Source organism: Microtus ochrogaster, linkage group LG4 (assembly GCF_000317375.1).
Source record: "Microtus ochrogaster isolate Prairie Vole_2 linkage group LG4, MicOch1.0, whole genome shotgun sequence".
In the NCBI taxonomy this organism is placed as follows: domain Eukaryota; kingdom Metazoa; phylum Chordata; class Mammalia; order Rodentia; family Cricetidae; genus Microtus; species Microtus ochrogaster.
The window spans coordinates 38,387,562-38,415,004 of NC_022030.1; the positions used below are offsets into that span (position 1 = coordinate 38,387,562).

A 27,443-nucleotide genomic window follows, 5' to 3' on the forward strand; every position below is an offset into this window, starting at 1 on the left:
GTCCTTTATTTCTGTGTGTGTGTGTGTGTGTGTGTGTGTGTGTGTGTGTGTGTGTGTGTGTGTGTTGCATGCCACATCACTCTGGTGAAGATGAGAGTAGAAAAGTTGTTTCTCTTTGCCATCTTGTGGGTTCTGGGGATGAAACTCAAAGGGTCAAGTACCTCTGCCCACTGACACACTAATGCATATCCCCAGTCTTAAACATGAGTTTCTATTATTGCCCTCTCATTCCTAAATCTAAACCATACCCCTCGTAGATCAATCCTACAACTTTGTTTTTGAAAAAAAAAATGATTTTTTTAATTTTCTTGCAAACTACACTCTTTTACCACGATTTTATAAATGGTAGTAGGTTTTCTTATTTTCCAAAGAAACTTGGAAGCAACCAACATCCTACATATACTCATTGGTAAAGAATTCTACACATCTCTACCTGGAGCAGGTCATACTCACTCTTGTCTTATTCTTTCTCTGCGTATTTTTTACTAATGCCAGGTGTAGCAGCTACATTGTAATCACTTCTACTAATTTTCCAATTCTGCTTCTTGCTGCTCATCCTGAAGTTCCTTTACTTGTAGCAGAAGCCAGGAATCCCCTCCAGAGTGGAGGACTCCAGGGAACTACTCATGCAAGAGATCTTTCTTGCTTTCTGCTTCTTTCCCTATTACATATGACATCAACACTTTAGCATTTATTCTTATAATCTATCAGTAGATGGGTGGACAGACACATACATAAAATTGTTCCTTCTTTTTTTTCCATTTGTTAACTTTAACTTGCCCTAATTATCTACCGAGGTTTTCTGACAAAGTTAGTACACTATAATGAATCTCTCAGAGATATTAATGAAATATATTTATGATGTTACATTTATTTTGGTCTCTTCTCACTGTAAATATTTATGTAAATTTTCAGCTTCTGTCAACTGAGGGCTGTGAAGTTTCTAATTATTCTCACCTTTAAACTACCAAAGTCAAGTATTCAATATGAGTTGTACTGCTTCTATTTAGGAAGAATAAACATAAATAATATATTGTGCATAAATACCCTGCTAGGGCTAAATGAGCAATTTACTTCTCTATCTAAAACTGTCACCCTTATAATGCATTGGAGATTCACAGTGTTTATATAGAGGAAATTGAAAGACTAGAAAGTAGTTGAATTGGACGGACACCTGCTTTCCAGAATCACACAGGTTGGAGCCTAAGATGATAGGAAACAGGTGGCAGCAAACACTCAGTGAGGAGAGCAAATAGGTCATTGTGTCCACAAATTAGGCTGATCTCCACAAATTAAAGTTTCAAGTGTAGCCACAATTGAGGTTCATGGGAAGAAAAGGCTGTCTCACAGGTATCTTTGCAGATGGTAGGGGCTATGTGTTAAGTCACTAGAATACTCATTACTATGGTATATTCTAAATACACACAAAAAAAGAATAGAGGACCATCATCTTCTGAACATACAGGAGGGTTTGAGAATCATGCCTGGCCCTATGTATGTGAAGCTCAGTCAAACTTCAATCTATCACCAAAGAATTTCCTTTGGCTTGGTGTAAACAGAAACTACTCTTTTGTTCCCAGCCACCCAGACACGAATAATCATATAGAAACCATATTAATTACAAGACTGTTTGGCCAATGATTCAGGCATATTTCTAGCTAGCTCTTATATGTTAAATTAACCTATTTCTATTAATCTATGAATCATCACAAGGCTGTGGCCTACCGCTAATATTCTAACACCTATCTCCTTTGGCAGGTGCATGACATTTCCCTAACTCTGCCTTCTTTCTTCTTTTATCTCTGCTTGGACTTCCAGCCTTGCTATATTCCACCCTGCTATAGGCCAAAGCAACTTCTTTCTTAACCAATGGTAATAAAACATTCACAGCATACAGAGGGAAATCTCACATCAGCTTGATCTTACCACAACAGAGTACCACAGGGTACTAAGTAATTTTGTAGATGTCACTTAATAAATGACTACCAGCCTTGAAACACTGAGAATTCTCTTTCTGCTACAAAATGATAAATAGGACAAGAACAAGACCTTAAATCAAGGGCAATGGCCCAGGATTTGCAGCTGGGACACACGATACACTACACTGTAGAGGAGAACACATTTGTCAGCAATCTAGTTATCAAGTCTGCCTAAGAGTGAAGAAAAACATACACAACACACTTAATCCTGTCTTAGCATCACCTTCTGTCCAGAAGCAACTTCCAGGTTCCCTGCACCAGCCATGGAGACAGTCTGATACTGTGCCAGACTCTTGGGCAGGTTTCTTGTTTGCTTTCTATCATACAGTACTCTTTTAATTTGCTCAAAGTATAAAACAGAGGGAAGCATTTACCTAAACTTGCAGGGATACAATATCGAGCTATGATAAGAGTTCTTCTTTCATTTCCTGGATGACATTTGCAAAATATGGTACCTGGAAATGAGTACACCTGTTAACATTAAAGGATACAAGGAGTTCAAGAAGAGTGCCGACAGAAAAGAAAAGGGTGACTCCACCATATACAGTGGTACCCTTAAACCATACTTGGCCTGCTACTAATTAAACCAGTAAGCTCCCTATATATCAGGTCACTCTCAAGGTAAATCACTCCAGTTAATCCTGGTGTCAAATGAATTACACAGAGCCCAACCAATACTCCAGAAGCTTCAGAGTATGAAGAGCTGAGGAACAGGAAGCATACAAGGAACACAAGGAAAGTACCTCATCACCATTAACTGAGTGACCCTCTGTGATGGCAAAAATACAGATGTAACATGGTATATAGAAAGAATACATAAGTAGTAATATATATTTAAGAACAAAAATATGTGTCTTCATATGAAGTTGGATTTTGTTTTTTACTTTTTACTCTTAGCTCTTTGGGGGTTCACCACCCAGCTCCCAAATAAATGCATGGAGACTTATCTTACTTATGAATGCCCAGCTCTAGCTTGGTTTGTTTCTAGACAACTTTTCTTAACTATAAATTATCCTATCTACCTTTTGACTCTGGGTCATTGCCTTTCTCTACTTCTTACTCTGTGCCTTGCTGAGTAGCTGGGTGGCTGGCCCCTGGCCCCTGGCCCCTGGCGTCCTCTCTCCTCCTTTCTATCCTCCTTTCCCTTCTTCTTCTCTTCCCACTTATTCTCTCTGCCTGCCAGCCCTGCCTATCCTTAGATATTGGCTGTTGAGCTCTTCACTAGACCAATCAGGTATTTTAGGCAGGCAAAGTAACACAGCCTCACAGAGTCAAATAAATGCAATATAAAAGAATGCAGCACATCTTTGCACCATTAAACAAATATTCTAAAGCATAAACAAATGTCACACATCTTTAAATGATATTCTATGACATTCATATAACTGATAAAAATTTGATAGAGGATATTTATATACATTATACCAATATTAATGAAATTATGCAACATGAATATTTTTATTAGTTAATGAACCAACAGATATTTTAGCAGAAGAATAAAGTAAATTCTTACAGGTTAATGGCTAAAACGAAAGTTTATATATAATATATAATATGAAAATGTGTAAAATATTTCCATATAATAAATATAAAATAAAAATTTTAATCATTAAAAGAACTAATTTCCTCAAATTAAATATATCCATACAAATGGGTTGTAATTTAATTCTGTAAGCTAATTTGACACAAGAAATATATTTCTAAAATCTGCACATGGTGGTCAGAGGACCTGTGGGAGTGAGTTCTCCACTTTTACCCTGTGGGCTCTAGGGCTCGACCTCATGTTGAGAGGTCTGTGGCAAGAGCTTTTACTCATTACCCAATATCACTGTCCCTATTTTCATTTTTCAAAAAGTATACTTAATTAAACTTAAGTTTTTAAGCTTACAAATTTCCATATAATTATATAATATTTATTAATTTCACTCAAAGTAAATAATTCTTCATATTTTATAGCATTGCTTACAAATAATACTATCAATATCAAAATTATAGGTATGTAATAATGTAAAATGTAAAAACTGCCAAGAGAATATATCCATATAATGGAATAATTCGTTCAAAGTAAGACTTTCAAGAATTTAGTATGGTTGTCCATATATGTCCTCAGGGGATTCATAATAGGGCCTTCCAAAAACACCAAAATCCATAGCTACGCAAACCTACTATATGGCATATGCAAAAAAATTTAAAATTATGCACATATCCATTTGATTTTGAATCATCTTGTGGTTACTTATAATATCTAACACTATGTAGATTTCCATGCAAGCAGATGTTATAAGTTATTGCTTAGAATAAGGGCAAGAAAACAATCTGTGCATCATGTAGAACAGGTGTAAGCATCAAAGGCTAATCGCATTATGTCATACAGATGGAAGTAGCATAGACTTTACAGTATAAATGAAGTAGCTACTGTAGACTAACAGTATCTTTGCAGAACAAATGTAACCAACATAACCTACTGGCATGTGTGGAGCACAAATAAAACCATTTCAGATTAATAATATTTGTGTACAGATGCAACCAAGGTTTACAGCATATTCTTGGTTAGCTCTTTCTTGCAGTTCAGAACCCACAGATACAGAAGGTCCAACTAGATTGTAGAAATTTATTTAACATCGCTAAGTAATTTAAAAATAAAATTAAATACATCATTTAAAAACACTTTAACTATGTAAAGAAAATGTGTTTTTCACTCATAAATCTCATTTCAACTGTATTTCAACTATTAGTTCTGACATTGCACATTTGAAATTGATTACTTCACTCATTCACTCTTCATTATGTGTAACCTGCACAATGACGGTGGAAGCAAAGGTCAGATTTGTCTAGCAGAAAGATCTACTTGTGTTTATACAAAACATTCGCTGTTCTAAATGATAATGAACAGTGAAATGTCAGAGGTACAAACGGTGTGGTGCACGCAAGCCAGGGATTAAATATCCTTACGCACAAGCTTTTACCCAGGCTGTGGAGCAAGTCTGGGAGAACAGACTACAAAGCAAATATTTTTATTTTTATTTTTATTTATTTATTTATTTATTTATTTATTTATTTATTTTTTTGGTTTTTCGAGACAGGGTTTCTCTGTGGCTTTGGAGCCTGTCCTGGAACTAGCTCTGTAGACCAGGCTGGTCTCGAACTCACAGAGATCCACCTGCCTCTGCCTCCCGAGTGCTAGGATTAAAGGTGTGCGCCACCATCGCCCGGCCAAATAGCATGTTTCTACATACAATTGTGAAGGAGCTGAGCTTTTTGGTCAACACAGGCGAGCCTGCACCACACTGACCCACAGCAAGGGCTTTCTGTGCACATGTGTGTCTGACAAATCCCATGCGCCACCTATCCTAACTCAACCTATAGCTCCAAGCTATTGCATACTCCCTATTTTCTTTTCAGTATTGCTCTTGATTTCTTTCTTAGGTCTTTATAGAATGTTTAATTTTACAAGCCAGCCAGCAGGTTGCTGTTATTTTAATATTTGCAGTTGCTTTGCTTTTCAAAAAATCATTTTTATTTTAAACTGTGTGTTAAAAGGGTGCATTTAAGTGCAGTGCTAGCCGAGACCTCACGTGGATGCTGGAAGTGAACCTAGATCCTCCGAGAGAGCTGAGCCTGCACCTAACTGCTGCACCTTCTCTCCAGCCCCTCAAAGCCTTCTACTCCTTTCCAGACTGAAATTAGCTCAGTATGGAACAAAATCTCTTACCTTCAGGACCTCTGTTTCTATCTGCACACCTCCTAACAATTTTATTAGCCATATAAAGAACATCTAACTGTCTTTGTTTACACGGAAACTCACTCCCACCTTTTCAGTTTAACCATTTTAGTTGTTGGCTTCCACTTTGAAATAAAATGAAACTCATTGATTTCGCTTAATTCCCTCGACAAAATTTGCAAGAAGTTTTATAATTTTACTCCTATTTAACTTTAATCCATTGATTTTCTCTAGTTTACGCTTTTAATTTCACTTAAAAGTGTCCCTCTGCTCCCCATGGTAAATGTTATTTCATGTTTTATTTTGACAGGCAACACTGACCTAAAGAGAGTCTGCAAGAGCGAGACTTTGCTCCCAGTGTCTCCTCTTTGACACTCTGCAGCTCCAAAAATGTGTCCTCAACCTTTTCAGAAAGATTTTTCCAGAAAAGAAAAAATTAATCTTCTCCCCAAAACATTAGGTATCATTGTGAGGAGCAAAGGCCACAGTCCCCTCACCTTACTGCCAAGAATTCTTGGGCCAAGCAGTGGTGGCATTAGCCTTTAATCCCAGCAATTTTTGGGAGGCAGAGGCAGGCAGATTTCTCTCAGTTTCTGACCAGCCTGATATATAGAGTGAGTTCCAGGACAACGAGACTACCCAGAGAAAGTGGTACCTCTTACTTAAAACATTGCAATACAATATGGCATCATAACAGTTTCTTGGAAACTATAATTAAGCAAACTAAAAGGAAGGATTGTGAACAAAAGGTCGCAGTCTCCAGTGAAGAAGAGCACGAGCAGAAGGCTCTCTCTGTCCTTTCTAAGAATCAGCACTCGCCCGTTCTCAGTCACTGCCTCCCATCTCCTTCTCAGTTGGGCAATATTCACTCAAAGAACCAAACACTGGCTGGGGGACAGGCTCACATTAGACAGGAGATCCCAGGGACCACATTTGTCAGCTTTGGAACACACTCCTCCTAGGGCACACAGACGCATATATGACACACTAAACTATGCTGTGGGGACAATGGCCAGATGTCCCAACCCAGGTCTTCTTTACCACGATTCTGAAGTTGAAAATGTCAATGCAATGAAAGAACCTTAAAACACAGATGCAGTTTAGTGCATTAAATTTATGCTTTTTTTGAATAAACAGTTATTACTTGATGTACAAGTAAACTGTCACTACACTTTAACATATGTCATTTTTATCAGCTAATAATTTTATGTCACTGTATTGTTCCTTATTATACTGTGTACATATTTTTTTCTTTATTTTTTTTAAAGTTTATTTATTTATTGAGGATTTCTGCCTCCTCCCCGCCACCGCCTCCCATTTCCCTCCCCCTCCCCCGATCAAGTCCCTCTCCCTCATCAGCTTGAAGAGCCATCAGGGTTCCCTGACCTGTGGGAAGTCCAAGGACCGCCCACCTCCATCCAGGTTTAGTAAGCTGAGCATCCAAACTGCCCAGGCCCCCCCCCGAAGCCAGCACATGCAGTAGGATCAAAAACCCATTGTCATTGTTCTTGAGTTCTCAGTAGTCCTCATTGTCTGCTATGTTCAGCAAGTCCGGTTTTATCCCATGCTTTTTCAGACTCAGGCCAGCTGGCCTTGGTGAATTCCCGAAAGAACATCTCCATTGTCTCAGTGTGTGGTTGTACCCCTCACGGTCCTGAGTTCCTTGCTCGTGCTTCCTCTCCTTCTGCTCCTGATTTGGACCTTGAGATTTCTGTCCGGTGCTCCAATTTGGGTCTCTGTCTCTGTCTCCTTTCATCGCCTGATGAAGGTTAATATTCAGGAGGATGCCTATATGTTTGTCTTTGGATTCACCTTCTTATTTAGATTCTCCAGGATTGCGAATTATAAGCTCACTGTCCTTTATTTATGGCTAGAAACCAAATATGAGTGAGTACATCCCATGTTCCTCTTTTTGGGTCTGGCTTACCTCACTCAGGATACTGTCTTCTATTTCCATCCATTTGTATGCAAACTTCAAGAAGTCCTTGTTTTTTACTGCTGAGTAGTACTCTAATATGTATATATTCCATACTTTCTTCATCCATTCTTCTATTGAAGGGCATCTAGGTTGTTTCCAGGTTCTGGCTATTACGAACAATGCTGCTATGAACATAGTTGAGCATATACTTTTGTTGTATGATGGGGCCTCTCTTGGGTATATTCCCAAGAGTGGTATTGCTGGGTCCAGGGGTAGGTTGATCCCGAATTTCCTGAGGAACCGCCACACTGCTTTATATTTTAACATGACAATGGGGAATACGAATAGACAATTTCATTCCTCTAAGAATTAAAAATAACATTTTCAAAATTCTTAATTTCAGCATACTGCAGTATGCTGTCATTATTCCCATTTATGTGTGGCACCTTCTATGACTGTCACCTGGCCACCCCTGAAGTGTTCTAAACACACCACCATTCTGAAGTATGAAATACTCTTTGTCAAAAATACAAAGTTTTGCCTGTGGTGCTTTGCTACCATAGTGCTGTTAGCCATTCTATGTTTCCGGTGTTATTACGAGGCGGCATCGTAGATGATTTGTGTGCACACATGCCTCACTTAGACAGTCGAGATAAGATTGGGTGTATGTATGTATTCATATGTATGCATGTTCTCATGAGCTTGTGCAGGTATCTCTCACAATGGCTTAATATCTCTTTTCTCATTGAACATGGAGCTTGCAGATTCAAATGAGCTGATTACGCAGAGAGCCCCATGCCTGCCCAGTGCGAGGATCACCAAAGCAACCTAGGTTTGACATGGGTGCTGAGGAGTGAACTCAGGTCCTTGCTCTTGCACCTGTACTGAATATCTTCAAACCCCCCAGATATTAATGGAGTTAGACACCATGATAATCCACTGAAATGACTGTAACAGTCATTCAGGTTTCAAAATGAAACAGAAATTAAATAGCCTGTCAAAGGGTGTAAAAATAGACAAAGAAATAAAAATTAATAGGTTACTTTTATTTAAATGGCTTGGTAGCAGGTGAACTAACAAAAATAAATTATTAGATATGGACCCTGATATAAAATACAGTTTGTAGTGATATAGGGGAGTTGAAATTACCATGTGCTATTGCAAGGTGAAAGTCAATATTTCAAAAAGAAATTAAAAATAGTTAAGGAATGGTACATTTATGCAGTTCCTTGTTCACAGGGATTGGAAGCCTAAGAAACTCCATTTGATTTAATACACAAATGAACAATTCCGCTCTTGAGGTTTCTCTTGGCAAATTGAAAAATAACTAGCAGTAATGAGTAAAATCAACAAAACTCCTTCTGGATAAGCTTCAGCATGGTCCGTCTGCCATTAGTACCTAGACAGACACTGCAGATAAACATTCGCTCTGCACTGAGCACCAAGAGCGAGAGCTTGATGCCATCCACTAAGCCAAGGAACGTAAAGAGCTGCAGTGTACTTCCTGCAACAGCACATGTGCCTTCCGGCTTGAAACACTAGCTTCCTCTACAGATAACTACTCACAAAATGTTTGGTTTTGCTACAGGTTGCTTTCTTTTCTCTCCTCCAGTCCCATCTACCCTTCTCCCCATCCACTCCTCTGCTTCCATTCCATGGCAGACTCTCATGGGCTTGAAGAAAGGATGGCACATCAAGTTGAGGTAGGACCACACTCTCCCCCTGCATCAAGGAAATTGAGTGTATCATTGGTTGATCAGTATGAGTATGTAACACTTTTATAATTTGTCCTTTTGAGTTTTTTGAAACTTTAGGAAACACAGAATTTATCAATGAACCATAGGGATTCTATAGGATTTGTTCTGTGTGCCCTATCTTATGTATACTCTGCACAGTGGACCTAGTACCAAGAGAACAGAAAGAAGATTTGCTTTAGGGATGGAGATACTCATAAGGCTGCTTGAGTTTCTGCAAATGAAAAAGAAAGATAAAGTGCATTTCTGTCTGAAGAGCACAGTGGGTCCACACAAAGAGGGTTAAAACAAAGAAACAGAGAAGAAAAGGAGGGAGGGAGGGAGGGAGGGAGGGGAAGAAAAGAAGGAAGGAAGGAAGGAAGGAAGGAAGGAAGGAAGGAAGGAAGGAAGGAAGGAAGGAAGGAAGTTCAAACCTTGGCTTTGAACTCCCTTCCTTTTACACAGCAGGTAATAGGAAATATCAGTATACAATGAAAGAAGAAAGGAAAACAAGAAGGCCCAAGTTAGTTTGAAATAATCAAACCTCCAGGTGTTAGAATATACAGTTTAAAATAAAAATAAAGTATTGTATCTTGATTTCTAAAAGATTATTATGATGGCAACACAAAGAAATAATTCCATTTGGAAAAATGTAACTATCATACGCAGAGACATTTATGGGAACTATGGGGACTAAATTGCAATTGACAGCCTTTGAAAGAAGTGCAAGATTAAACCATAGGCGTAAGTGATCTAATTAAGATGACAAATAAGTGTTAAGGCGAAGGTTTAAAGATTCATAGCTCAGTCATCAAAGGATACTTTATGGAAGTTAATGACACTAAAATAAAAGAAATGTGAAGTTGGGGGAAAAAGCAGGATAGCAGTCAAGTGAGATAGTGAACAAAGAACTGATAAATATTAGGTATTCGCAAATACGCATGCTAAAATGGGATACTTTATGAGCCATTCTAAAATTAATGGCTATTGCCTTAGGATAATGTCAGTAGTTTTAAATTAAAGTTGGATCTGAACATAAATATTGTTATGTATGTGGGGTGAATAAGCCTAATAAAAGTTTGATTGCTTTCTATTAGATTATAAAATAACTATTAATACAAAAAATGATGTGAAACCAACACAAAAATATTTTTTGTCATGACAATGTAAGAAATTTACAGAATAGGTTGAAGATTTAGACCTCATTCTAATAATCCATTTATTATATAATTCATACATGTGTGAACATGTATATATAAATGTCATTCTATATACATTAACTTTAAAATGGATGAGACTTGCCAATTTTAGATGAGGCATTAAGAAATATCAGAAATTGCTACAGTCATTCATCATTCAAATATCGCATAGTCTTTCTAATTATTAAACACAATTATAAATATTTTGAAACACTGAATAAGTTATTCAAGAAAAAAAGAGTATTATTGGTACGTGTCCTAAGCAACCTTTCCTGGATCTTATAGAGATTAACCTTGGCTTTGAACTCCATTTCCCTTCCTATTACACAGCAGGTAATAGGAAATATCAGTATACAATGAAAGAAGGAGCTGAAGTGAGAAGTGTTTTCTATATTTGTGGAAATATTTTTAATTCACTATCATCTCACAGAAATAGACCTGTCTTACCATAATAATATACTTCAGGAAAAGTTTTATGCAGAAATTAAATGCCTTGGCTTTTCAAAACCTGCGACTATATCCTAAGGGAGACGAGCAAAGCTTCATTTTTACCAACCTTAGTTAATAAGTAGGATTTTATGCATTGTTGGCACTAAACATAATTGCTATATATAATTATAATATGTCCAACAATGCCTTCTTGTAGGTCACTGTGGTTATTACTATGGATCTAGATAATTAAAAGGGAATGAAAAATGGTTATAGCCCCAGAAGGGCAACTGTCGGTCTCTGGCTGAGTCTATGAAATGCTGGAATTGAAAGAGCTTGATGCATCATCTGTGACCAATGTAAAAGCCCTTCCATAATTTTTAGCTGTAAGTTGACCAAAAAAAAAATGAGAACACTTTCTAGAAAATGGCAGACACTTGACAAACCCAAAGTGTCTGAATAAACTTAGTTTAAAATTAAAGAATGACCCAGGAAAGGGTTTTAAAGGCATACAAAATACCTGAAAATTTAATCTGCTAATTCAATGATGCACTTATTCATGGAACATACCCTTAAAAATTTAATAGGTCATTAAAATTAATGCTTGTATTTACTGTGTATTCATGTATGTCTTCCTTCTTAAAAGTTAATGGTACAAATGTTATTACTGTATCATTATATAATGGAAGCCTACCTAATACCTAATTCCTTAGCACTTTGATACCAAATCCTAAAACCAGTAGACTATATCCCTGCAATAATTATCCTTCTAGGGAAGACTTTTCTTTAAGTTAACTTTAGAAACTATAAGAACTTTCTATAAATTAAATCAAAAGCATGCTTCATTCTAATACATTGATGATTTTGAAGTGATAAACATGTTTACATTATAAAAGCTTATATATTTTTGAAATAGTAATTACAATCTATAGTTATTTAATTTTAAAAATACATGCTAAGTATAACTTGCAACTCCTAAAAGCATGCAATTACAAGCAAAACATTCCAGGTAGGCCTGACAGTGACCCGTGGTTATAAAAAGCATACTTCTATAAAGGCTAGTTTGTAGAGGAAATGCCAGCCAGCTACCATATTTCTGGTGAAAGCATCAGGGCAATTCTTGGATTATTACCGACAGGCACCCTTGTGCATGCCAAGCCATACCCTCTACTGTTTCTCCCTCTGCCTCCTTTTATGTGCACCTTGTTCACAGCACAGTGTAAAGTACTCCAACCCGCCTAAGTCCCGTGAGCCTCATGAGCTTAGCGCGCCCACGTTCTCAAGCTCACTTCACCCTCAGTTTCCTTCACACAACTGAGTGCTTACTTCATTCTTCATCTGCTGAGGGCAAAGTCCAGTTACCCTTGAAACCTCCATCTCTTCACCCACATTCATTCTCTAATAAAAGCTCCTTGACTCTAACTCTGGTCACTTATCTTCTCCTAGAGCACCATCGTATTTAACATGGAAATTTTTATAGCCCTCTTAAATTGTTCAAGTCTTTTGGATCTAGTGTCATTTCCTATCCTTGATCCCATTGGAAGTACAATTTCCACAGAGAAATTTGAAAGATCCTGTTTTACGTATCAACTTATGTATCTTTTGTTCAGAAATTTAGAATAGGTTTTCAACATGTTCAGCATACATGGAAAGTGTTTGTTACAATTTAAGGTCCTGTGGAACACTCTTGTGATCTTGTGATCCTTGTGTCTCCACTGCAGCTTTGGAGCCTTTCCTGGAACAAGCTCTTGTAGGCCAGGCTGGCTTCAAACTCACAGAGATCCACCTGCCTCTGTCTCCCGAGTGCTGAGATTAAAGGCATGCACCACACTGCCTGGTTCTCACAGCATCTTTAAGCTCCCTCCCTCTGTTTACACTGGATTCCATATTGCTCCTGGAATACTGCGGACACATATCTGCCTCATAGATGGTCCATCTTCAGTTTTTCTTCCTTGCTCTCTGCACACCCCACTTCTTCACACACTACAGGGTCTCATTCTACCTGCTGTCCTATCAGAAAAGACCTGGTCCATCTTTGATCCTGAAGCTACCCTGTACTGTTTTTCCCTCTGCCTCCTTTTATGTTCTCCAATAGCACTTTGGGCACAAAACATGCTTTACCATCAATGGATTTTACACTTGACTTACTGTGATGTCAAGTAAATGCCAGCTAACTGAAACAGAATTCTTTCAGAGAGTTAATTGTTCAGAATAATTGAAGAGTCTTCAGTTTTGTTGAATGAGTTTGTGAATATAAATATCGTATAATATTTCTCGCATTGAAATCATTTTTTTAAACAGGCTAACTCATTTAATTTTTAAAGGCATAGAAAATCTAGAGATTAAAACTAGATCAATGCTGGTGAGCCCACAAACAGCAGCCTCAGGAATCCAGCTCCTATCATTGCTCTGAGCCTTTACAATGTCCTTGGTTCCAGCGACAAGAGAGTAGACAGTCCCTTATGTTCAGTCACATGGTGAAGTTTATTGCTTAGCAGGCCAGAAACAGAATATTCCAATGGTCTTAGAAAAGAGGAAAATGGATAGTGAACACCTACCGTACTGTTTTTCTTCAAATGAACTAGGCAAAAGCTAACTGTCTGGGTCTTGTTCATGAATGCTTCAAAATGCATGCCTCCCCAGGCATATGGTGAGCAATAGGAAAAAGAAAAGAGAGTGGGGGTTGGAGAGGTGGGGCAGTTAAAAATGTTTGCTGCACAGTCATGAAAAGCAGGGTGTAGATCCCTGTGCCTATGTATGAAGCCAGGCATCTGAGAATGCCTCTAAATCCAGCTCCAAGTGAGCCAATACCCTCTTTCGGCCTCCATGTGTGCACCAACCCCACACACACATGCACATATGTCCATGAAGATACATATACACAGACATAAACATAAATAAATAAAATAATCTTTGAAAGCATATTTTTGAAAAGTAACCATAATGAAAACATTTAAAGTTCCTGGAAAATGGAGGGTAAAATACAAGTTATATTTTGGGGAACTGCCTCTGGAAGCAGGTGCATTTGCGGTAAAGGTATGAATGAGGCAGAGATGAAAACCTTGTACATTGACACTGCCAGGAGAGTAAAAGGCTCTTCCAATGGAACAGTAGTAGGTGTCCACAGAACAGAAATAACTGCTATGTGCGGGCCAAAGGAGGATAGGGGAGCACAGGGCCAAAAGGAAGGCATGATTTTTATCTCGTAGAGTCTGACAGGTGCAACACATACTTAAATAGGAGCTCTGATGACTCAATTTTACTTTTTTTTTTTTGGCTTTTCGAGACAGTTTAATTTACTTTTTTGTAACGTCTATTCTGTGAAATAAATGAATTATTATGGGGTATGGTGGGATTACTTAGTAGCCTTTTGATTTGATTTGTTAGTGATTACTAAGAGAAGTAGAGAACAAAAGTGAAAACTTTTAATGCATTCTAAATTAAAGAACTACCAGAATTATTGGGAGATTCTCCCCCAAAGCAGGGATCCAATGTACTAGACAAGGGTTCTACCACTGAGCTACATCCTCTACAAATCCTGAGTGGGAGGTCTAATGGTGGAAATTATAGGGTAAAAGAATAAGGGTAAAAAATACATCTAGCTGATGTATCTATTTATCCATGCTCGTTCTTTCATGAAGATGGAGGTTAGGAGAAGTCCAGGCTTTCTGGGGGAACACAAATATCTTTGGACATTAGAGTTGACAAATCATATTCAATACTCAAGTGCAGGGGGCGGGTGTCAAGATATTACCACTTGGAAACAATTGAAAGACAGAGAATAGAAGATAGCACCTGAGAAACTGCACTTAGTGATGAGATGAAGCTAACAGCTGGTTGTAAGGGGTGGTCCCTTAACCAGGCGTCTTTCCTAAGAGGAGCAATCACTGGACAAGCTAAGAGGAAGGAGCATGGGAGTCCACAGGAAATCCAGGACACATAAACATCAGCTGGAGTCTCAGGAGGAAATACAGGAGTGGCCAGCTGTCTAAGCAGTACCTCAGTAGTGAAGAAAATGAGAAGCCAAACATGACCAGTGGAGAAGTACAAAAAGTTACTAGTGACTCTCTGATAAAAGGAGTTTCAGAGAAGGGAGGTGAATGGCACGTCTTGGTTGTCAATTTGTTGGAATTTTGAATTACGATGGAAACAAACATCTAGGTGTATCTTTGAGGGATTATCTAGATTCAGTAAACTGAGTTGGAAAGATTCGTTAAATATGGGAGCTAATATTCCAAGGGTTAGGGGCGTAGACTGAGCTAAAGAAGAAAGTCAGCTGAACACAAACATTCACTTTCCCCTGATTCCTGGCTGCTGATGTAATGTGACAAGCTGCCTCAGACTCTCACCACTCCCCGTTGTCCATAGTGATGGACTGCATCCTCAGATGGGAACCAAAAGTCCAACCTTCCTTCCTTAACCGTTTAAAGTAGAGGTTGCTCTTTCTTGTCCTGACCACAAAGCAAGAAACAACGCAGACAAGAACTCCAGTGTGGGGAGAAAGGAAAGAACAAGTGGGATTGTGAGTCCCTGCATCTCTGCCCAGGTCTCAGGAGAAAGCAGGGTGCTGGCACAGAACACAAGTAGGACGTAGTTTTAGAGGTGAAGGGGAGTTTTAACTGATGTGTGTTATTGCAGCACATTCTTTAGTCTTCTAGACGCCATTCAGACGGCCAGTGAGAGCAGTAGATACATGTATACCTAAACCAGAGCTTAAAAATTTTATTAACTAATCTAATTTAAAGGCCTTCTGATCCTTTGACCTATGAAATTACACTCTATAAAAATGCAAATTAGTAAGACATTAAGAATTTTTAAATTATCTGGATTTTAATATATGTTTTATTATGACCTTGTTAAAGAAAACAGTAAAAATGTTTTGATATATCTGTTTTTCTAGAAAAAGGATGCATAATTAGCATTTTCTGCACTTATACACAATCTAATTAATTATTTTAATATTCAACTATAAAGCAATTATCCTAGGTCATGACTCTCAAGAGGGAAAAACAGAGATTTTGGCCTAAATCATAGGCTATATGGTTTTATATTACTGGTAAATTGTATGCATAGCCCTAAAAAGAGAGGTTTTTCTCCTTTAAATTTTTTCTTAAATAAGATGTGATTTGCTTGTTGCTTTCATCTTAAAATAAATCCTATTCAAATCTTGTAATTCTCATGGTGTCCGAGCATCATGTTGAAAGACCCTCAGAGTGATCCTTCTCTCAGAGAAGACCCCTAACCCGAGGAACAGTCGAGACCACTGGCTGCAAAGGCAAAAGGTACCTGCAGGTGTCAGAGTCTCTTTGGAAGACTTGCAGGCCCTCAGGCTGGGCAGGGGGTCTTTTTTATGAAAATGGGCAGGCAGAGCAGGCATACAGAAGTAGAAGCATGGTTACAGGAATCCCATTGGTCAGTTTGAATGAGGCGATGGGTTCACTTGGGGACAAGTTCCTCAGGGACATGAAGATCTGATAATAATAGCTGACTTGGCCCTATCTAGGGCACATGTAGTTTTTCCCAGAACTGTTCGTTCCCCTCCTAGGCCTGGTGTCTGACCACAGATATCCTGTTTTGACCACCTAGGAGTACCGACTTTACCTTGAACTTACACTTGTTTGTGTGAAAGCCTTGCAAAATGGCATTACAGCAGCTAAGCTGGGGTCTTTCAGTGTGTCTGTCTGTCTGTCCATCTTTCTGTTTGTATCTGACAAAAACAAAGACCAGAATTCCATACTGAGATGTGTTCAGATAGTGCCTATAAAGCAGATGAGTCTCATCATGGTTGCTCAGGAAAACACAGCAAGTTTATTAGTATTTATTAGTATTCCAGTAGTAATGGCCTTTTCATATATTGTAAAGTTTAAAAACCTACAAACTATAGCTTAAGAACATTTTCCCACTGATACTAATTGACACACAAAAGCAAAATTAATTCCTTATCATTAAGAAAATATTCTTGCCTAAAGAAGCATACAATCAAATCAATTAACCCTTTACTAAAGATATACTAAGTACCAAGACACTGTGTTACCAAGACACGGAATTACAACAATAAGGCTATGCATTTATTTTCTGTTATACTGGGTACTGAACCAGGATGGTGCTGAATCTCTCAGAGTTGGAACGAGATGTGTTTCCAGGATGCCAGCTTGCTGCCTGTGCTCTGGGATCTGAATTCTGGTTCTCAGAATTGCACAGGCAGAACTATTAACCACTGTCCACCTCCCCAGTCCCCCAGCTCTAGGAAGAGAGGAACCCTTAGTCTTACTTAGTCTTAATTTGAAATTTTATAACATGGGTAGTTAATGACTGACAGTGAAAACCAGAATAGACAGGAAGAGCTGACAAAATGAAATAAATGGGAACCCCACAAACAGACAGCAGGAAGAACTGTGGTACCATGAGCAGAAATGACCAAAGTGCCAACAATGCCAACAACCCCCTAAATCAGTAGTCCCCAAACAGCAACTTAACCTAAGTCACACTAAAAGATGAAAGACCACTGTTTCTTCTGGTTTACCTTTTCACTGCATAAGCCATAAAGACGGACCATTCTCTCCTAATAAAATGACTAGCAAAGATGGTGGAATTTCTCCCTGGGCTGCACTAGCAGTTATGGGGCAGCTGCCACGTAGAGGCTGGAAATAAAATCAGCCACAATCTGGGTTCTTGCATTTCCCTCTTTCTTTTTTTTTTATTGAATAAAAAGTCTTCCTTTAACCTTCACTCAGTTTCTTTTTTTTTTTTTTTTTTTTTTTGGAACTAGCTCTCTGTAGACCAGGTTGGTCTCAAACTCACAGATATCCGCCTGCCTCTGCCTCCCAAGTGCTGGGATTAAAGGCGTGTGCCACCATCACCCAGCTAACCTTCACTCAGTTTCTTAATTGACCAGTTCCCTCTCTCCATAAATTGTGCCAAGTGTGCTGACTACATCCAGTTGCTTGAGCTCCGTGGTCGCAGCCAGCCGCATTGGACAGCCAATGTAGGTGACTATGAAGAGTCAATGCGTTCATTACCAAATGTTTCTGTAAGCCAAGATTTGCTATTGTAATGTGATTAGCTATTAATTTAGGAGATAAAATATGAGGATGTGAAACAGAATTGCTATCAATGAAAACTAAATTATCATAAATAAGTAGGGAAATCATCCTCTGAGAGCCTGGTGTTCTCATTTTAGATTAAAGAAACCATAAGTTAAAATTGTAGATGGTCAAAGCCTGGCGGTTGTCAAAGCTGTTGGTTGCTCTCCACAAACTGATGGTTGCCCTATTGCTGAAGACAAGGCTTACACAATTCCATGAACATGGAAAGTCAGACTGGTGCCCATCTAGAGCCTTCACTCCTATGGACTAGTGCTCATGGTCCTGGAAGGTACTCTGCATGCTACCAAAGGAGAAAGGTAAATGCCAACCCAACTATAAAGCTTTCAATCTCCAATGGTGATCTGTCTGCAAAATATGCTGGTTCAATGGTTGTGCAAAGTTTGTGGGAGTAACTAACCAACATTTGATTTGACTTCAGGTAGACTGCAAGAGATGGAACCCATGTTCTATACTGCTATGGTGACCAAGAACCTGGGACTAGATAGAACAGGGTCCTAGGAGAAAACCAAACGCTACTCTTCTGTTAAAGGAATGTAAGGATAACATGACTCCAAATGACATTGTGTTGTACACAGCACAGTTCCTTACTTAGCGGTCATCAGAGATGGGAGCAAATGCAGAGAATCACAATTGGACAAAGTGTAGAAAATAAAAGACCTTGAAACACTTGGCCATAAGTGAAATGTCTCCATCAATTTTCTCAGTCACACCTCAGAGGACCCTATGGAAGAAGAGCTGGAAAGAGTTCAAGAGCCAAAAGGGATGGAGGAAACGAAGGAACAAAGGCCATCTGAACACAGCAAGACTTAAGTACATGTGAACTCACAAAGGCTGTGGCAACATGCACAAGGCCTGCAGAGGTCTGTACCAGAGGGGAGCCTAGAGCTGAAAGAAGTAGAAACATCTCCCCCATCCCTGACTCAGAAGCTATCTCTAATTGATAACCACTTGCAAATGAAAATGCAGTTTCCTCCAAGGTAGTCTCACTGGAGAAACAAATCGCTCTTAAGGGTAGGCTGCATGGGCAACAGTAAATCAGCAACAGAAAACACATTCAACTGCACCCTTGGAAGTTTGTTGTCTCATAATGAGGAGTCAGGGCGCTCTTTTCTCTAACCTTACAAGTCCTTTGGGTATAGATTATGTCTTCTGGTTCACATTTCTATGGGACTCCTCTGTGTGAAAACACATGTGCCTCCTTGTCTATATGTGCTTCCTGTCCTTGCCCTTTGATGCTTTTTCTTCTTTTAATTTTGTCCTATTCTATCTTTCTTTTCTTTTATTTTACTGTTGTTCCTTAGATGCCTGCTTGCTTTCCAATGAGAGACAGAAAGGTTATAGATGTGAATGGCAGGAGATGGTGAGGAACTGGAAGGAGTACAGGGAGAGGAAACCATAATCAAAACTTAAATGTACAGAAAAAAACCTGACTTTCTATAAAAGAAAAAAACTCAATGCATGGATTTCTTTTGAAGCATAGACTACTGGACATTTGTGCAAACAAGAGCATTTCTTACTACAGAGTCATTTTCTATCATAATTCTCTTTTTATTATCAAATTAAACCTTCATATTCATATACCACATTGTCTGGGCCTAATAGAGTGGAGTGTTGTGGAAAATTCTTAAAATGCAATTCTAAAACAAAAACAGGTCTCTTTTTATACCAATGCATATTATACCCACTGTTGAAGTATAAGTAAAATCTGTGGAAATAAATTTCTTTTATCTTGAGTCAAAATAGTAGATGGTACACTATTGGCTTAGCTGATGTTAAGAAATAGCATGTAGAATCATATCTAGTTAAAAGACATTTAATGAAAAAGTCTTGATGTTAAGAAATATCATGTAGAATCATATCTAGTTAAAAGACATTTAATGAAAGAGTTATGACCTTACTTCAAAAGACACATACCTATACATGCACAAACACACACAAACACACACACACACACACACACACTCAGAGAGAGAGAGAGAGAGAGACAGAGAGAGAGAGAGAGCGCGCTATATTATTCACTTTATATAGAACCTTAAGGGGAGAAGGTATCATTTTCATGATTCTCTTTAAATTGTAACTGAACTTTTCAAATCACTAACCTAAGGGCTTTATTCATGTCACTAAGATCATATTTATTATATATCTAAAGTAAGACATCATAGGCAACATTTTTCTTCCTAAGATATAATCAAATATTATTCAGTATATCTATAAATGTATATATTTATAGACATATATACCACCTATAATAACAACCATCTAAATATCATAGCACATATCTTAAAAAGCAGAGGACATATTTCAAATGGAAAAGAGAAGAGTTAAAGGTAAAATATATTCAGTCATGACAGGAACAAGACATTAGTCTTGCTTAAGGAGAAATTTTCCTGTATATGATTTTACTCAAATCATTGGTTCTTGAAGAAAAATTACATATGTCTTAGATTATACTTCAAACTGCAAGAAAGCAATGCTATTTACCTAAGGTATAATTAAAATCCATGATTATCAACAAAAACTGTTTAGTGAAGTTTAAGTGTTTCACAAAGTTTTACTTTTCAGTTACAGAACACTGAACAAATACTTTCTCAAAAAAACTTAACAGCCCTATCAATGTCCAAAGATACAAAATAAATACATTTTTCATAAATATAAATTTTCATATTTATGAATTAATTATATTTTAATGAATTCAATGTAATACTCTTTTTCTTTAAATAGGTGTTACTATAGTTCATGGAATTATGACTTCAAAAAGAGCAAATTAAAAATTATATTACTAGGAAAATCTACATTGTTAGAATCAACAAAATAAATGAAATCTATAGTTCTCTCAGATATTGGGTTTAAAATAATCCTGGAAAACTCTCTTAAAACCATGTGTGTTATTTTAAGCTGGAACTATAACCTCAACAATAATAAATCACAATAATGTACTATGTCTGCACTGCCACCAAGTGCCTAAATCAATTAATTTAAACAATTTTCTTTGCTGCAAATACCTGTTTGCAAACAGGGTAAGAGTAAATCACATAAGCCATGACTAGTTAACACCACAGTTTAGACAGGACAATAAGATCTCAAAAGCATTGATAAAACTTTAAGAATCCTACCAGCTCACTGGGAGTTCATGAAGTCTAAAAATGTTGTTTAACTTGTAGTCAAATTTTGCTGGACAAAGGTTTTCTTTGCAGGCACTCAAGTTTGGATCTGGTTGCATATCTGTGGGAAATTCTGAATCCTGCAGGACGTGGGGATGAAGAAAAAGATCTCTGTTAGATATCCACCACACTCCTGCAAACATTGATACTATCTTAATTTAACACTAAGTCCTAACAAACATATCATTATAGATGACTCTTATCACCCATCCCTCATATCCCACTGCAATTTTGAGAAAATATTCAAGCAAGACAAAACTTAGAATAAGGCACCTATTTGTTTTCATGGATGATTTAGCTCTGGGCTTCATACATATTACAAATTACTTGAAAGCCTTCCTTTGTAGATTACTGTGAAGTACAACATAATCTTATATGATCTGTCAATTGTCGTTTTTTGATAATCATTCAACCCTAACATCAATTGCATTTCAGCAATCAAAGCCTAAGGTTTTGTGAACCATATTTGTTCTCTGTAAACAATATGCCTACAAATATTTTCATTTGATATAATTTCTCTTGATAGCAGGCTAATTATGATTTTCCTAAATTCAAGGAAATGGGACTAACTTAAAGGTATTTGAAAATGGCAAAACATTTCTTCAACAGTCCTTCAAATCCCAAGCATTAGATCTCACATCTCCATTTGTTAGTTAACCTGCTCCCCGCCTCAAGCAAACTGTACAAGAAGAGAATCTCCTCAGTGAAGGCAAGTTAAAGACAGGCCCTCCAGATCTATAATGACTTACATATTACCTGTTTAAATCCATACACACAGGAAAGGAAATAATTCCATACTACCATTGCTGGTGGTAACGCAAGCTGGTACAGCCCCTTTGGATATCAGTATGACGATTTTTCAGAAAATTAGGAAACAACCTTCCTCAAGACCCAGGAATACGACTTTTGGTATATATCCAAAGGATGCTCAATCGTGCCACAAAGACATGTGCTCAGCTATGTTCATAGCAGCATTGTTTGTCATAGCCAGAACCTGGAAACAAACTAAATGCCCCTCAACCAAATAATGGATAAGGAAAATGTGGTACACATTTACACAACGGAGTACAACATGACAGAAAAAAATAATGACATCTTGAATTTTGCAGGAAAATGGATGGAGCTAGAAAACATCATTTTGAGTGAGATAACCCAAACCCAGAAAGACAATTATCATATGTACTCACTCATAAGTGGTTTTTAAACATAAAGCAAAGAAAACCAGCCTACAAATCACAATCCCAGAGAACCTAGACAACAATGAGGACCCTAAGAGAGACATACATGGATCTAATCTACATGGAAAATAGTAAAAGATATGGTATTCTGAGTAAATTGGGAGCATGGGGACCATGGAGAGGGTTGAAAGGGAGGGGAGAGGCAGGGAGGGAAACAGAGAAAAATGTATAGCTCAATAAAATCAATAAAAAAAGAAAGAAATTTCAAAAAAAAAATCCACACTGTACCAAATAATATTCTTGACATGGGAAAATTTATTAATGAACAAAGCTAGTAACAACTGATGCCCTCATGGAGGTTAGATTCTAATGATTCCTCATATCATGAGAGCTAGAAAATATTAACCAACATCCATAGGTGGGATTATGTTTTGATTAACAAAGTAATATGTACATATATAGAAATTTTACACTATAATACTACACAGAATTAAATCAATTCTTGACTCACACAATCATCAGAGAAACTTCTTGCCTTATAGTAGAATTAACACTGAAATCCACAAAAGGATCTTTAAATTCTAGGAAGAGGAAAGAGGAGGATTCGTGTGGTACATTTCTAAATGTGATTAGTTAGACTAGATGTTTGTTTGTGTCTGACAAATGTAAAAGAAGAGAGCAAATGCATGAGCACTCTCTCGCCCACTGGAGCTGTGGCACCTTCAAAGGCCTCAGGGTAGCCATGGTGACCAGTGTAAACTGCTGAAGATACAAGGAGCCTGTTCTGCATTAGCATTTTCGCCAATGTTAGCTGCCTAAGGGGGACCTCTCAGATCTAAGAAGTACATCTATCACCCAAAGCAGTTAGAACAAGGGGGATCTGTGGTTATATAATAAAAATCTGGGGCCTGACAATATCCGACCACTCTGGCCAAATGGCGCATTTGTTCCCATGGCGTCCATGTGAAAAGAATTACCTTTCTCCAGAGTTGTTTAGGTGATCCGTAGCTTTTCCTGTTATCTCTCAGGGTTAAGACACAGACAGTTAATTTCCTAGACTAAAATTCTGAATCAATAAAGTGAGTTGAGAGCAAATGAAGGGTATTAATAACCTTTTCAAGTTAGAGCAGGGGCTAACTGAAGTTGGACTTCCCCAGATCAACTGGGGGTGAATTAAGGACTCCCGTTCTCCTTAGGTGCCGACTATGAATGAACGAGCTCCTGCTGCCTATCACTCAAGGTCCCAAATGACTCCTCTCCTGTCCAAATGCCCTGCCAACCAAAGATAATTGTGGGGAGCAGGCTTCTAAGTTTATTTCAGGGAATGGAGCAGAGAATTGACGGAGGGGAGCAAAAGGTTTTTGAATGTGTGACTAACTTTCTTGCCAGGGTGCCCCAGTGTGGGAATAATGTCAGCCAATAAACCAGAACATGTGAAAAATTGTGTCTATTAACTGATTAATACACTCTTGGGATGAGTCCCACTGAACAAGGAATTTACAGCAAGAATAGCCAGTCTTCCCAGCATCTTGCATCTGGGCTTGCCTCCATTAGAACTCACATTTCTGGTGAGCTGACCTTCTGATTTGACAGCTGAAATCTCACCGCATAATCCTGAAAACTGCAGCAATTTCCACAGAGGCTGTACAAGCTAGACCTCCCACCAGCAATGAATAAGTGTTTCCCTTTCCCTCCAATCTCGACAGCAGGGGCTCTCATTTGTTTTATTCATCTTAGCCATTCTGATGGGTGTAAGATGAAATCTCAAAGTAGTTTTTTTTTTTAATTCCCCTCATGGCTAAGCATGTTGATCATTTCTCTAAGACTTATAGTCTAAGTGTTTCTCAACCATTTGAGTTTCCTCTGTTAGGAACGCTCTGCTCAGATCACTAGCCCCATTTTAAGATTGGAATGTCTTCTTGATGTTCAGCTTTCTCATTCTTTATATGTTTTAGATGTTATTTATGTACCAGATGTATAATTGGTAATGATATTTCCCACTCAGTAAGCTGTTTCTTTGCCTGAATGATGGTCTCCTTTGTCATAGAGAATCATATTTGTTTTATGAAGCCTCGTTTATGAATTGTTCATCTAACTGTCTATAATATCAAAGTCTTTTCCTGTGCCAATGAGTTCAAATACGTTACCCATCATCTTTTCTATCAGATTCAGAGCATCTGCTCTTCGGCTAATGTAATTGATCCATTTGGAGCTAAGTGTTGTGTAGAGTGATAGATAAGCAACTATATTCACCCAATTTTACCACAACAATTAACTGAATATCTTGTCTTATTTCCAATGTATATTTTGACTTCTTTGTCAAGAATCAGGTGTTCATAGGTGTATGGACTCATGTCTAGTTCTTCAGTTTGATTCTATTAATCAGCATTTTTGTTTTAATGTCAAGACAATCTTGTTTGTTTTTACTATACTTCTATAATACAACTTGAAATCTGGGCTGGTAGATAGCTTTTGCAGTTGTTACAATATTCAAGACTGTTTTAGCTTTGACTGGTGAACTGATTGTGAAAACCCAGACCCTACCAGATGTAAATATTAACCATTAGAGACAAAACTATCTCTCATCCTACATGATGCTGTAACCGCATATGCTGCCAACTGGGCACACTGTTCTACCTGCAGGTGTGCCTAGTTAGGAAACATCCTTTGTACTTTACAAGATTGCTTATGCTTCTAGCAGTAGAGATCAGAAAGGCAATGACTACCATTGAAAAAGTTGGGCGACAAAAGAATGAAAAACAAACTAGTAATTAGTGTAATCAATTTTAAAACTTAGAAAGTAAAAACTGATTATAAAACTGTTCATACAAACCATTAAAACTGTATAAATAAAAATACCCCCAGACTATTCTGGGCCATTTGTTTAAACAACATCAAATGGGTCACCATTTCTTCAAGGCACCGACTTCATATATCCATCTCAGGACAAGAAATCCATCTGCAAGTAATGGTCTGCAGGACTTTGACACAGGAGAATCTTTTATGTTATTCCTTGTTGTGGGAGGCCGCTTGTTTGTTCCCAGCTGCTCAGCTCCAAAATAATCACACAGAAACTGTATTATTTGCAATACTGTTTGGCCAATGGCTTAAGGGTATCTCTGGCTAACTCTTGTATCCTAAACTAGCCCATCTCCATTAATCTGTGTATCACCACGTGGCTGTGGTTTACCAGGTAAAGTTCTAGCATCTGTCTCTGGTGGGTCTACATGGTGTCCCCTCTGACTCTGCCTCCTTTCTCCCAGCATTCAGTTGAGTTTTCCCCACCTACCTAAGTTCTTCCCTATCAACAAGCCAAGGCAGTTTCTTTATTCACCAATGGTATTCTCAGGATACAGAGGGGAATCCCACATCAATTCCCAGACCTTGTTTCCCAAAGAAGTCACATGACTCCCATAATTAGATATATTGTGTTTACATTTCATTCTATCCTGCAAATGTCCTTTTTTATTGTTTTATTGACCCATTTTCAGTCAGTTGTTCTGTTTCCATGAGGTTGAATATTTATTTATGTTTCTGTTGCTGTTAATATCCACCTTTAATCTATGGTGGATCAGATAGGATGCAGAGTATTATTTAAATGATCTTACATCTGTTAAGAGTTGCTTTGTGTTGTAGTGCATGCTCAGTGTTGTAGAAAGTGCCATGAGCTGCTGAGGAAGCATATCCTTCTGTTTTTGGGTGAAATGTTCCATAGGTGCCTGTTAGGTTCATTTGATTTACTGTAGTTTTTAACTCCAAAATTTCTGTTTAGTTTTTTTGTCTGGATGGCCTGTCTATTGAAGAGAGTGGAGTATTTAAGTCATCTACTCTTCCTGTATGAGAGGGACAATGATGTCTTCTTAATCCCGAAGTTTCTTTGTAACACTATCACAGTCATGTTTTCATATGACACGCAATTCAGTCTGTTTTGTAAAAATTATAGATGCCACATTTTGTATAATACTTTTGTATCTTTCACAGTGCTCAATGCTATAAACAAAGCTTTCTGTCTATAAATATACCACATAAATTATTTTTCTTAAAGCACAAATATACTTTCAGAAGCACAAATCATTCAAATGAAGCAAATATTTGACAAAAATATGAAAGTTTTTCATAGGTACATCTTCAGGACTATCCCAACTTTAACTTCTAATGATCATATAGTACTGTGTTAATAATGTGAATACATACATATGTACACAGAAAACTGCATTCCTCAAAAACATTTATATGCATCATTTGCATAAGCATTGCTATGAAACTGCATAAAGCTAATAAAATTGAGCATTTATTAAAATATTACCAAATCCTATCACCTATTTCTAAGCCTGGTAGAAAATATAACAATAACAAAATAGGTATTTGAAAGAATATTTACAAAAAAAAAAAAAACAAGCCAAGCCCTAGTTATTGCCAACATGCATTCACTCACAGAATCAAAACCCAAGACTCCATTTCAGGAGACAACAGACAACAAATGGTCAGACAGAATCAGTGAGGTTAATGGAAAATGCATGAATAAGAGCAATGCATGGAGGACAGAGGAAGGGTAGCTTGAAACTATTCTTTCAATCTACATAGCTGCCGTCACATTAAAAATCATGGTTCCACTTCAGACCAAACTTGGTCTGAGTGACAACTTCAGAGTGAGGCCCCCTGTGTGAAGAAAAACTCAGGTCTGAAAATTCAGCCTCTTCTTAGCAATTCAGCTATCATGCACTGAAATGAGAATTAGGCAAGCTGTTTAACTTGTCCTTAAGGTGTGCTTTACCGACTGTAAATGATGGCCAACATCTTCCCTGAGCAACACGTGGCATAATCCTTGTAAAGCAGGCATCGTGTGCTTGGTACCTAGTATGTTGTAAGTAAGCATTCCCTGTCTCTGTTGTGGATGTCTGTGGCTCCTGATACCACTGAAGGCAATTCAAATGCTGTGGTTTAGGCTGCCACCTGGGGCCATGCTGGTGTCTGAGGGCCCATGACCCCCAGGCAGGCTATCTCAGAGGAGTTTCAGTG

At 37.9% G+C, this 27,443-nt stretch overlaps 1 protein-coding gene across 1 annotated transcript in view; it reads right to left on the reverse strand.

Moving 5' to 3' along the window:
• Nucleotides 1–27,443, reverse strand: part of Spag16 (sperm associated antigen 16) — a 1,047,686-nt gene that overhangs the window by 843,480 nt on the left and 176,763 nt on the right. The window contains exon 10 of the mRNA XM_026786385.1: nt 21,199–21,326. Coding sequence (XP_026642186.1) covers nt 21,199–21,326 — 128 coding nt within the window. The remainder of the gene's footprint in view (nt 1–21,198; nt 21,327–27,443) is intronic.